This window comes from Aulostomus chinensis, chromosome 5, assembly GCF_037954235.1.
Source record: "Aulostomus chinensis isolate RoL2024-O1b breed Wild chromosome 5, RoL_Achi_v1.0, whole genome shotgun sequence".
Lineage (NCBI taxonomy): Eukaryota > Metazoa > Chordata > Actinopteri > Syngnathiformes > Aulostomidae > Aulostomus > Aulostomus chinensis.
The window spans coordinates 16,064,987-16,078,287 of NC_141324.1; the positions used below are offsets into that span (position 1 = coordinate 16,064,987).

At 43.1% G+C, this 13,301-nt stretch overlaps 1 protein-coding gene across 1 annotated transcript in view; it reads right to left on the minus strand.

Annotated features, from left to right (window-relative positions):
- LOC147261454 (potassium/sodium hyperpolarization-activated cyclic nucleotide-gated channel 2) overlaps nucleotides 1-13,301 on the minus strand; it is a 32,438-nt gene that overhangs the window by 12,991 nt on the left and 6,146 nt on the right. Inside the window, exon 4 of the mRNA XM_086203468.1 lies at nucleotides 5,351-5,569. Within this exon, the coding sequence (XP_086059594.1) occupies nucleotides 5,351-5,569 (219 nt within the window). The remainder of the gene's footprint in view (nucleotides 1-5,350; nucleotides 5,570-13,301) is intronic.

A 13,301-nucleotide genomic window follows, 5' to 3' on the forward strand; every position in this document is an offset into this window, starting at 1 on the left:
ATGCAGACAAAGATGAGGACAGAAGCTAGACAGCAATCCTGCATCCTGTCTGATGCTACATCCCGCTAAAGAGCTAACGCTGCTGTCTGATCTCTGTCACACTGATGGTGATTAGTTGTTTCGGTGTAAAACCTTCCAGTAAGGGCTGATTACCCTGCTGTACATCTGTGTAGAGTAACACGAGGAACAGTTATAGGAGTCTAAGTACACCAGGTGTCAAAGTATGATCCAAAAAGTAAAAGGACAGCATTTCAATCTGATATTCCATTTTTTGAATTGACTGACAAACGTTCATAGCACTGAACAATAATGGAAATCCTGAAGCGCTGCAGAGCGGATGCATGTTTTTTTTAGGCTAACAGAAGTTAGCATCATCATGGGCTCCTCAACCAAAAACGAACATGATTTTCACTTTGGATTTTGGATTGTTGCCGAAAATAAGCTGTGGAAAGCAAAAGTTTATGAGAAATCACGAATAAACACCACTTTCATGATTTTTGAAGCTTCGATTCAGTTGTTAGCAATAGAGCTAGCGTCATGCTACAACCAAACTACACCCACGTCACCACATCTAGCTTTATACTATATTAAAATACCATGTGAACCACAGACCTCATTTCAGGCATTTAATCCAAAGCCCTTTAAAAAAATCCACTGATTTTAAAACAGTGAGCCAGATTTTCAAGAATGCTCATATTTACATAAATTATTTCCTTAAATTAATAATATATTGACCAACAAGAACAAAAAAAGGCCTCATTAAATGCTTCTTCATCAATAACTAATCCTCCTCAATGTAAATGTGTGTCAAATTTATACTATCAATAAGAATGTGATAGACTTATTTCCCAGCAGACGTTCTGACATCAGCGTGAGTTGGCACAATCCCAGAAGCCTGAAGCTGACTCATCTTGGGAGTCATTTACTCAAATCTAACATTAATTTACAAGTCAAATGTTTTAATCATCCAAGATTCATCTCTGAATTTCTTATCTGCATGTGTTTCTAGTGGTGCATTCGAGGTGAATTTGACTGCTCCTGTCTATGTAGGTCTGTCTGCCCTGTTACTAAGTATAAATAACTCATAGGTCTCTGCACCAAGGCTACCACACCAAACCCCCCTAAATTAAACCTGCATGGATTCTGAGTGTCCACACAATGCTAGTTTGACCCACACTGGAGCTTTAGCAGTCAGCAGACTTGTTTTTCTAACCTTCCCCCAACCATGAAAGCATCAACTTCACATTCTTATTTGGTGGCGTGGCAAATTCACCCAGCAACATCAGCATCAGCCTCACTTGCGTGGCTTTTTTTTTTTTTTTTTTTTTTTTAATAAGCACGTCTTCAGCGCAAATACTAATCCTCACGGAGCAGCCGCAAGAAAAACTTTGCAGCTAAGAAAAGAAAATCTGACATCTGGTCAGAAAAAAAAGGCTTCTGAGGGAAATGCAATTTTCCACCCTCAGCAAAAATACAGTATATACTCTGGGATAGGGTGTGGACATAAAAGGGGCTTAATGTGAGTGAATACACGCAGAAGTTATTAAAAAATTAGTGATGAGGAAGCAGACACATGAACACAGGTATGGTTTCACTTCTCAGTTCTTCCTGAAACTGATGATTAAACAAAACTTTTTAAATCTAGCGTCAGACTGTTTGACCTTCACTGTGCACCACCATCTATGCGCTGAGCATCACAACTGAAGGTCGCTTTCATGTTTGGCTCCAGAAAGTACAAAACTTTAAGGTGTGTGTCCTGTAAGTGAGATTTGTGTTTGGAGTGTTCACCAGCAGTTGTCTTGAGCTCACATATTTTTTTCAGAAAGGAGGAAAAGCCAGGCGGCACGGTGGTGCAGTGGTTAGCGTTATCTCCTCACAGCAAGAAGGTTCCGGGTTCGACTTTCGGCTCCAGCACGGGATCTTTCTGTGTGGAGTTTGCATGTTCTCCCTGTTCCTGTGTGGGTTCTCTCTGGTACTCCAGCTTCCTCCCACAGTCCAAAGACATCAAGAGGGGACGAGGCTGATTGATATTCTAAATTGACCATGGGTGTGGCTGTGAGTGTGAATGGTTGTCTGTCTCTATGTGTTGGTCCTGAGATGGACTGGTGACCTGTCCAGGGTGAACCCCGCCTCTCGCCCATAGCTGCTGGGATAGGCTCCAGCCCCCCCCCCCCCCCGTGACCCTTAACAAGAATAAGCAGAAGAAAATGGATGGATGGCGGAGGAAAAACCAGCTAAGTATGTTTAGCTTGAAGCTAATGGCGCCCCAACTAGCGACCAACCACTTACAAGAGCAAAACCGTCCAAAAACATCCCAAACCCTCAAGGTCATCGTTTAGTATCATCTACATCCTCTCCTCAAGCTAAATATATGTGTGACTGGTTCTTGTATATTGTGGAGTAACAGAGAAGTTAAAAGAACTTCTTTGTGAGCTCAAAACACCTATTGGTGGGATGCAAAATACACTTTTCAGGAAAAGGTATTGCTGTAAGAATTCTAACCATGCAATCATGTTTTTATGATCAAATCTAACGCAAATTATGTAAAGAAAACCATTCTTCCCAGATTAGAGTCCAAGATGACATTGGTAGTAGCGCTAAAATTGCTGAGTTGTCTTCAAAACCTTTAATTGGGCAAATTTCTACAGAAGAAATGGGTTGGGTAAACCTATGAGAAGGTCCAGACAAACACACCGTGAACAATATGAAGCAGACAAGACAGCATTCAAATATCTTGCCGTGCACAAGTATTTGTTACGACAACAAGGCCCTCCCGTCTCCCACAGGTTTCCCCTCCCCCTCGCTCTGCTCCCTGTAGCAGCCAGTTAGCAGTAGCACTGCATCTCTCAAGGACACCACCAACGGAGAGGATAGAGAGACAGGAGGAGGAAGACGACTCGGTTCAGGAAACAGAGGAGAGAAAGGAAACAACGCGGAGGGCATAAATCAGAGATGTTGAGAGCAGATGAGATAATGAAAAGAGGGAGAATTAAGAATGAATAAGAGATGCTCCAGGTGGAGTGAGGCATCGGGCCAGGAGAGGGAGAGGCCGCCACCGTTCCTTACGTCACCTTCAGGATGACATTGGCAGGACACACAGGTCTGCTGCCTCATCAATTCTACTGCTGCCCAAGAGGACATCATATCACACACACACACACACACACACACACACACACACACACACACACACACGTACACTTTAACGCTATGCCTTGTTCACTCCCTCTCTTCTACATCAGCCTCCCCCCTCCTCTCCACATACGCCCTGCCCCTGGCAACGTGGCTCTACCTGGCCGAACACACCCATGGCCTGTGATTGGCTGCTGAAAGCCAGCAACACTCCCCCCTGCTTCCCATCTAGCAAGACTCTGCTTGGAAACAGAGAGGCTGCGCTGTTACCACTACAGGCCACTGCTGCAGCACTCCTCAGCTCAGCTCTGATCCCCGTCTCTGCTTCACAAGATGTCTGAGAGTCAAAGAAAATACCATCTAATGATGCGGCGGTCAAACAGCGCCTGATCATTTGTGATGAGGTCACCTACAGGCATGCTGCTCTGTGCCATTGCACCATAATGCATCTTGTTTTGTACACGTCATTTTTTATCATTCATTTCCTGCACTTGACGTAAATGAATACATGGTGCTGCTATAAACTCATAAACAACAACAGCAACGTTGTGAAATTAATTTACCTGAAAAAGCCTTTAAAATCCTCTGATAGCACAACCACTCTTTCATTCCCAGTCTGCAGCCTGACAGCTCTCGTGTCAGATTAATCAGGTCAGTTAAGTGTATTGTCTTAGTTTGTTTTTTTTCCATACACAAACCAGAAATATAACGATGACACGTCTTAAAGCACCATCACTTTTCACCGGCTACTTTAAATTCGGAAGGCAAGGCCACTCTCGCATCTACTAACATGTGACCTATGGACGACTCATGAGCAGAACAATGGCTCAGAGGTAGCACTGCTGCCTCACCGCGCGACGTTCCTGTCCGTCTCAGGTTTTCTTGTGTGTGTGTCCCACCGTGTCTATGTGGGTTTCCCCCACCATCAAAGACATGTGTGTTAGGTTAATACTCCTGTTCCTGCTCCTGACCAGGACACTGGAAGAAAGATCTCTGATTGCTGCACGCGACCGCTTGCTGCTCTGTAGAAGATGAGTTAGACAAAGAGGACAAGTCTGGTTTTATCGATGTACAAGGAGAATTTAACCATGACTTCTTCTCTAAACACGTTGGAGGTTGAGGACAAGACTTTGCTGCCAAAAGTGGATGGAAATTGTTTTAAAAACCCTGCATTGCAGATCCGATCCAAAGTCTTTAGTTTGGTCCTTCAGCTTGGGACACTGACACGCAGGAGTCATGTCCCTGTGAAACTGTCCTACCAGAAGCAGACACATGGTAGGATGGCTCAGCTGCAGGCACCCTAGGACACTCCCTCAACGCTGCGTTTGCATAAATCCAACAAACTTTGTGATACACAGTGAATTGGTTGTTTCTCTGGTTCGTTTCATTATGGAGGACAATTGGAGGTGAGCGTCGTTTAGTAAGGTGTGTCCTTGACAAACTGTAACGTGTGTGTGTGTGTGTGTGTGTGTGTGTGTGTGTGTGTGTGTTAGCATCTGTTCTCTACACCATTCATGCAGCTACCTGGTGAAATCCCCCAAATTCATCAGGCCAAGATCTCCAAGCTCTTCCACATTCAAAACACACACATCTCCTCTTAACTTTGTCTCTTCTCCCGTTTCTTTCCTGTCACAACAGATCAACTGTATTATGCACCAACATCCTATAATGACCCCTCATGCCAGCAGAGGTCACAAGCAAAAGTTCTCTTTTTTTGTCTTTCTTTTTTTTTATTGTTTAATTAGCAGGAGCTAAATCAGCTGCAGCGACTGATTGACAAAGAGAAAGCGAGTGTGAAAAAGATGCGTGTATTAACTGTGCCACCCACTGGTGTGTCAGTCAGTGACACACCAGTGGGTCAGTGAGTACAAAACTGCTGCTGTCGCTCTTCAAGCACACAACAGTCTCAAATTATTCAAAGATATCAAATATCTCATTAATAGACGCACGTGTCATTGAGGGATCTTAAAGCCCCCCGAGGCCAACTGTGATTTGGGCTGCGGAAGACAAGTTTGATTTAGAATCTGATTATCTGAAGGCATGAATATCTCCCATCTTACACGTCCAGTGATGAGATGGAAGAAGCTGACACAGGAAACAGATGGTACAAGATGATTTTAACAACCCTGTAGCTACTGAAGAGGAAACAAAAAAGGGACAAGTGGATGTTTTGGGGTGAAGAGAACATGAGGAAGTAGTTTTAATGAAGCCCCCTCACCTTCTCCTGATACTGCCGTCTAGAGGAGTCCAGGGATTGGATAAGAGCGGTTGCGTGGCCAATAAACACAGCGTAGCACGTCGCTCCCACAATCATACTCAGCATGGTGAGCCAGATATCTGATAAACTCTCCGGGGCCTGACGACCGTAACCGATGCACAGCATGTGACTCATCGCCTTGAAGACGGCGAAGGAATACAGCTCAGACCAGGTATCATTCTGAGGAGACAAAAAAAAAGGAAAAGAAGAGGATAAACAAGTACTTAAAGACATGAATGTTTCAGAAGTAGGCGTGTTTTGGAGCAGATTAGAGGTAGAGAGAGGCTTTGGGGACAGCAGGGTCGTGGACTAGCACTTTATACAAATGAGAGCTCGAGGGACAGAGTTGCATTACAAGGAAAGAAGGAGGAAGTGAATACAACATCAGGGGAATCCTTTGAGGCCTAATCAGTACAGTAGAGACGGTTCGGAAATTATTTCCTCAGAGAGAAATGATAATGAGAGGTCATTAAATATGCCCTTTCAGAGTGTGTGGATAGGAATCTACTACAGGCTCTCCATGCCGGGACAAGCCTCCGAATGTCGCGACAAAAACATCAGAGATCATCCGATACAGTGACATTCGCCCTCAGTCGCCATCCTGAATGTAAATACTGGGCATGGCGTCGTAAAGGAAGGGGATGACCCAGCAATCACGGCGAGCCCGATAGATCTGATACTTTTGTCTGCCGACCTTCCTTTGTGTCCTCCCTTTTTCTTTCATTCGCGCAGACACTGGTGACCTCAGTCTGAACACACACACACACACACACACACACACACACACATGCTGCTGCTGCCGACACCAATTACTTCAAGCAGAGACTAGATTCAGGTTTTTGTTGTTGTTGTTGTATTTAAATATGCCAAGTAATGTCATGAAACAGAATAATTATGTTAAAAGCAAGGAAGAAAAAAAAGACAGCGAGAAGAACAAGAATATATTGCATCATGGTCACCTGTGAGACACACACACACACACACACACACACACACTTACGCACACACAGTCTTAAAAACTCCTAACTGCATATTTAGTTATGTTATAGAAAATGTAATTCAAAAATTGCCATAATAACCACAATGATGTGATGTGAGGCTGATCAGACAATTAGCCAATTAGTCGACCTGTACTGATCAATTTATTGATGGATTTGATCAGCATTAATTACTTATCAAGACCTTAACAGATGGTCCGGTTTTCAGCTACAGAAACGTGAAGATCTCCATTCTTTGACTCTTTATATGAGTATAAATCATATCAATCCATCACTTCAGGCCGCGAGGAACGGTAACATTATAGATTCATAAATAATGAAAATCAGTGACATATATATAAAGCAGACATAAAGAATAACAGGTATGAAAAAAAGCTTTTTTATTCTATTTAAAAGGCACAAAATAGACGGAGGGACTTTACTGTCATCGCTGAATTAAATGAAAAGTCCAAAAATAAATATAGCTCCACCAAGTGGGCTGAGGCTAAATAGTGTATGGGAAAAAAAGAAAGAGAAACAGTGGAGTGCAACAGATTGAATAATAGATGACCGATGAGCACTTTGATTCTGAAATAGCACAGGCAGAGAGAGGGAGGGAGCAGCGCCGCATCCTCACAAGTCTCAGCAGCCCTCCCCAGAGGTTCCAGTTTGGGAACTATCCGTTGCTTTGTTGGTAATCGCCGTCTCCATTAGCTGCAGATAGTCTGCTTGAAGTCGGCTGATATTCAAGAGAGGTTTTATATGTATATTCCACTACCTTAAAATGCCTTTTGTGTGTGTGTGTGTGTGTGTGTTGCTGTGACCTTGCAGTGCAGGAGGATGCACGTAAGCATGAACAACTTGCCCAGCAGAACGACCACACGCGGGGTCTTCCACAAGCGGCACGTTTACTCGGAGCAGCTGAAACATTAAAGCAGGATGTGTGTTCATGTCAGGAAAACTGAGGTTGAGGTCACTGACAGGCTGATGAAGGTTTCGTGTTTGTAATAATTAGATTGAGGGGTCGAAATAAAGATTTCTGCAATTAGAAAAGAGAGTTAAGAGGTGTGTGTTCATTTCTGTGAGGGTGCAGACGGGTCGTTATGTTGCGACGCATGGGACCTTAGTTATCATATCCAGAGAAGCAGCACAGAGGTGTAACATGTAGCTTTCATTTTTCATTCATTTTAGGTGTAAAGAGTTCATTATTTATAAGAAAATAAAATACTGGGCTGGTTTTCATTGCTGCGTTTTTTTCCCCTCACCTTAAAGTCCATGTTTACCATCTTAATTTGCCATTACATTAACATGTTGTCACCATTTTTCGTCACTCATTTCAGAGTATCTGCTCCAACCTGGCTGCTCGTCAAGACGTTTACTTGAAACTGCACAGCTTCTCCAACCGTCACGATGGGGCGTTCTTTTAAACATGCTGTAGGGCAGCGTAATGTGGCTGGTCTTTAGGAAACATTAACTGTCGTTCTGGGAATGTTTCATTTCAAGAATGTCCTGAATGTTCCCCCAAAGTCCACAGAATGACATCCTGTTTTTTTGAAGAACTTCACATCGTGACAGTCCAGTGGTCTCTGCACTACACTCTCAGAATGTTAACAGAACCTTTTGTGACATTTGTCCTGGAGGAAACACAATCCTACAGGGAACCACTTATGGAGAATTTCTTGACGTGCCCGAAATCTTCTAGTTTATGTTGATGAAACAATGGAACATTCCATTGAATTCATACAGTGAATGTGTTAGATCAGTGTGCATCGAGCCCTGATTGAGGCTCAGTGAAACGTACTCATGTGGCCACCAGGGAGCCACAAACATCCCACATGTCTTCTTTGTAATGTTGCTATGTGAGTTGAACTTCCTCCTAAAGTCATACTGGGAACTTTGACCCGCAGCAACTTAAAGGCAACAAAACAAATAACCAAAAGAGGATTTTTTATTTTTTTGGAATAATGGAGAAGGTTGGACAACCTGTAGGATAACTTCAGAATGCCCCCTTCTATGATCTACAAATGGTGTTAATTCAGGTGAAATGCTGCTCCTGAATAAAACACATCGATAGGTCGTCTGTGTGCTCCAGCAGCGTCTTTTACTTGCCAGAGATAAACTCAAGGTGTAAGACTGTGTCCCTTCTTCTATGATCGACTGATATCAACCTGCTGATGCAGCTGGTTAGATGATTGTCAACGTCATTAACAGTAACCTGGCTGACCCAGATGGCATGTTGCATATATTCAAGAGGATTTAATTCAGCGCATGGCAAATGTGTGAAAAGGAGAGGCCTCTTCAAAAACAACTGCGAAAGTTGATTGGATGAACGCTCTGCCAGGCAAAATCAATGGAGCCCATCAGATCAACAGAACATGACACAGTAGACCTTCGCTTCCACCACCTCAAACTAAACTGACAAGCAGCTACTCACGACTCTTGCCCATTTTGTAAAATAAATGTGTGCATAAATGGCACTTTCCAGCATACCAAAAAGTTATTTTGACTCATATAAGGCAGAAAACTAGAAAAGTGCTTACGGTCGATGAAAAGAACTCAGGTTAACACAAGGAGTCCACTTCAGATTTACAGCTACTGCTTTCGTTTGCTTGGGAGAAGATAATGATTTTGCTAGTTTAGGAAGATGGCAAAAAAGAGAGAGGAAAAATTGCGGAAGCAACAACTTCCGTTGAAGAGAGCTGGTAAATGTTACCCTGCTGGGCAGCTGGAGTTGGCAGGTTTGAGAAAGGGGACAGCGAGCCAGCTCCTTCAGAGATGCCAAGGTGTAATAGAAACAGCTTCCTGCACCAGCAACACCCTCTCATACTCCAGCTCACACCCAAACTCATAAATTGTCGAGGCTGACCACTAGGATGCTGGCAGGCCAAAGTCTAACGGAGGTAAGATGACATTGTTAAACTGAACATTGCTTATTGTGTCTGGACTGTGCTGTAAGGTTACTGTCACTGCATCTCAAAGGCTTTCAAGATTGCAGGAACTTCTCATTCTCCTCACAACTCCAACCTCAAAATCCTCGAAGAACGCTGAGAATGTTTCCTGTGGGCTGTTTCCCAGATGGACACGTGGGATACGTCTTCTTAGATGTATTCAACATTCCATCTGGCCCGCCCGGTTTGACCAAGAGACAAGCTGAACAAACATTCCTGGAGAAACGACTAAAAGTGAACCCAATGATCTCCGGTGAAGACGAACTTTTGCCCTTCTATCTGTTCTCATCTCCCTGTACCAGCTAGCGAGGGACAGAGTCTCTGTAAGGGACTAATAGGTGCATGGATGGAAGAAATTGCAGAGATGGCAAGAAGCAGATAATGGAAAATTGAGTTATATCACACGAGATGACCAATCACTATGTGTGTCCGACGGCTGGTAATCTGGACAAGTATCTATAGATAACCGACTCACGTAACACAAGGCTGGTTTAGCCACATGCGTAGCAGCTTAATTTACAGTGAATTATCTGAGTTTTACTCTAGTCACCTCTCTCTGTGTCTTTCTTCTCATCTGCCTCAGTGTGTGGGGTCTGTACTCCGCTGGGTGGACAGTGAAATATGTCTATTTATTCAGGCTGACGGACGCAAGACATCACATGCCCCAGGGCGGGTTATTTTAAAGCAACAAGCAAACCTTTGGGAATTATGACCGTTCGCCATCCTCCCCAGTGCCAGACAAGAAGGGAGGTACCCTTCTCTCCTCTACGTGTACAATAGAGACCTACAAAGACCAACTGGCTCCTAGTTAGCTTAGCACAATGAGTAGACGGAGTAGCATACCTATGCAAAAAGTTATCAGACACCTTTCTCCACTTCTGAATAAACATACCAATCCATTCTAGCCTCTGTGCAGGCAAAGCAAAGGTCTGCTACCCTGCCCACTCACTAGCGTTCTTCGTGCTAAGCTAACTAACATCAGCTGGTTTGTGTGTGTGTCTCAGCACCCAAAAGCACACACAGAGGAAAGACGGTTATCTATCTTGAGTTAACTGAGTTAAATCCTATGTAGGGCAACATGTCGGGGAATATGTTTAGTTTTTGTTGCTAAGATGAAAATGAAACTCCCTCAATATTGCAAGCTGAACCATGTTAATAATGCTAATCTCAGCTTATTACCTGCTGGTTCTTGCTCCAGACATGAGAGCGGCGCTGATCTTCTTATTTACCTCTCACTGAAGTGAATAAGTCAAAAGATGCATGTTCTCTCTGGCATGATTTCACCAGTTTGTCTCTTCATGGCTAATGTTCACATTTCAAACTCATATGATTTCATTAAAATTGATAGTCTCCAAGCACAAACTGAGGAAACCCTGGTGGCATATTTCCGGTTATTTTCTAAGACTTTATAAAGTTAACTTCAACACAAAACCCAACATAGTGATCAATTATAATCTTATGGCTACTTTTTCAAAAAGTACAACTGTGCTGTTACAGCACAATCTTCGAGATGAAATGGTCACCACAATGGAGGGCGTCTAGGAATTTGAAAGGAAGTGCACTTATAAGAGCAATCTCACCGCTGCTTGAGTAATGTTTAAGTGCAACAACAGTGAATCTTACTTGAGTAGGACATTGCAGAATTTGCTTGTACTCAGCACAATGAGATCCTTCAGAACAAAAACATCTGAGTTCCTCTGGGACTCAGATAATCACGTCCGTTCCTCTCCTCGCCCAGGAAACAAACACCACCTGATTTCCAGTCCATTTGCAGAGGTAAGACAGCAGCTTTCACTTGTCTTGTTTATATGCCGTTGCATATTGTTGATTTAACTCTGTACTTAGTGATCACTGGCTGATCTTACCTCCCACTGCAGGTAGGTAAAGCTGCGACAGGGACAAAAGATGTCTTTGTGATTTGCTTGCAGTAAAGGGACAGTCACACAGTTGTAATTACTGAGAAGACACTACGCACTCTGTGTTTGTCAGTTAGCTCTGCTGTCATTATTACCCCGTCACCTCCGTCAGCCGGCTTCTAAACCACACTGCATAATGCTAAATGTAATCAAAAGGAAATTAAATGATGGAAGTTGTGGTGTACGGCACAAACAACCTACGTTCCCTGAGGTATTACAAGTTTCTCTAAATCCAGTTAGTGATAGGTGGATGTCATCCGGTGTTACAAAGTGTTCCCAACGCCCTCCATGGGTCCTGCCTGTGGGCCCCACATCACCAAAGCCCCTGTAGGGTGCGATGTTTGATTGATAGCCGGGATGTAACACAATGGCTAATGTTACAAGTTGTCAGCCACTCAATAGGGGGGAGGTCTCAGGTGGCTGTAGCACACCACAGTGGCCCTTTGGTTTGAGAGTGACGGCTCTCTGGGGACTGACTGTCCCTGGTTATACAGTGGTAGAGATAGCAGTGGGGGAGTCAGTGGTTTGTCAGCCATAAACTTCATCATCCTGGACTTCAGTTGTTCCCGAGCGTGTCATGTACCTTTACAAAGGTTGCACTTACTCAGGTTACACACCGTCAGCAGACTATTTTAATGCATAGCCACAGGAAGTGAAGCTGTGGTGTTGCAGTGAGGGGTTGGTCATGATGATGATAATAATAGGTTATTGTTTCTCTCGGCTCTATGTTTATGAGTTGCGTTCTTGGGTAGTGCTTCTGAGTATTTAGCAGCAGCAATGGTGTGGAACAATGAGGACCAAGTCGGCATCTGCTATGTGAAAACTTCAAGTTATTTCAACATTTTTGTTGTTGTAGCTGATTGCACCTCTCTGGGAATATTTAATGAATTTTGCAAACTAAAATATAAGCACATGTTTATGTCTATCTCTGTATATTAGCTTTTTCCAAGAGGTGATGTCCCCATCTGCTAATATTGATTACATATCTTATAATAAGTAACATCTATCAGACGCTAAAGATTTCTTCGTTGAGGATTCTGAGATCCATAGCCAATGTTGTGATATCAGATTCTGTCAGTATCACTCAGCTCTACCAAATAAAACTGGACAGGGTTCAGCAGATTCAGTACTTTTTTTAAATACTTAATATTTGATTTATCTGCAATATCACATTACCTTGTTTTAATATACTAATTGCTTTCATACAGCAATAAAAACAAGAGTAACTGCTGGCATCCAACAAATATTTCTAATCTGAATTTTACAAGCTATCATGGCAGACCCTGACAACATCCGAGAGTGAGACCCAATCTGTTTAAAACCTCATTTGGTCCTGTGCCTCGTGGCTGGGTCTGTGTGGTCCCTCCTCACTCAGAAGAAGGCGAAACTGGCAGACAGACCTATAAACAACCAGCTTTTATCTCTCTGAGAGAGATGCAGCAACAAAGAGCCCAGGTGCCCAGGCCATATTCACCCCCATCTCTCTGTTTTCCCCCTTCCCTTTTATCTTTCCTGTCATCAGCCACCATGCTGAAGAGGAGACATTGGGGGGGTGGAGAGATGCGCTAAAATCTCTCCTTGATACAGCGTCTTCACTGGTTGTTTTCTGGCTGAACGTTACAGAACAAGACAATGGTGAGTAATTTCTTTGATTTTTTTTTTTTTTTTGGAAACAAGATGACTTTTCATATGACAACAACAATAATAGTAATAGTAAGAATAGCAGAAATCACTATCATAGAGTAGAGCCCTGTTTTGATTAAGATCATAACTATCACACAACCACAGCAGTTCACACAACTCTCTATCTAGCAAGTGGAATGTCTGCAAGTTGTTCAGAGATCCAGTCTGAATTTTTAGTTATTTATTAAGGAGTCGGTCCTTGGTTCGATCTTATTTACCAAATAACATTTCAGATCTAAATCTGACTAAATCTCTATGCCGATGACACAACTGTCTACCGATATTCACACTGTTCTCTGGAGAACAGAGAAATTTCTAATTGTAATTATGAGCTACTTCACTTAGGTCTTGCTATAAGAAAATATCAATATCTCTTTATTGGTACAAA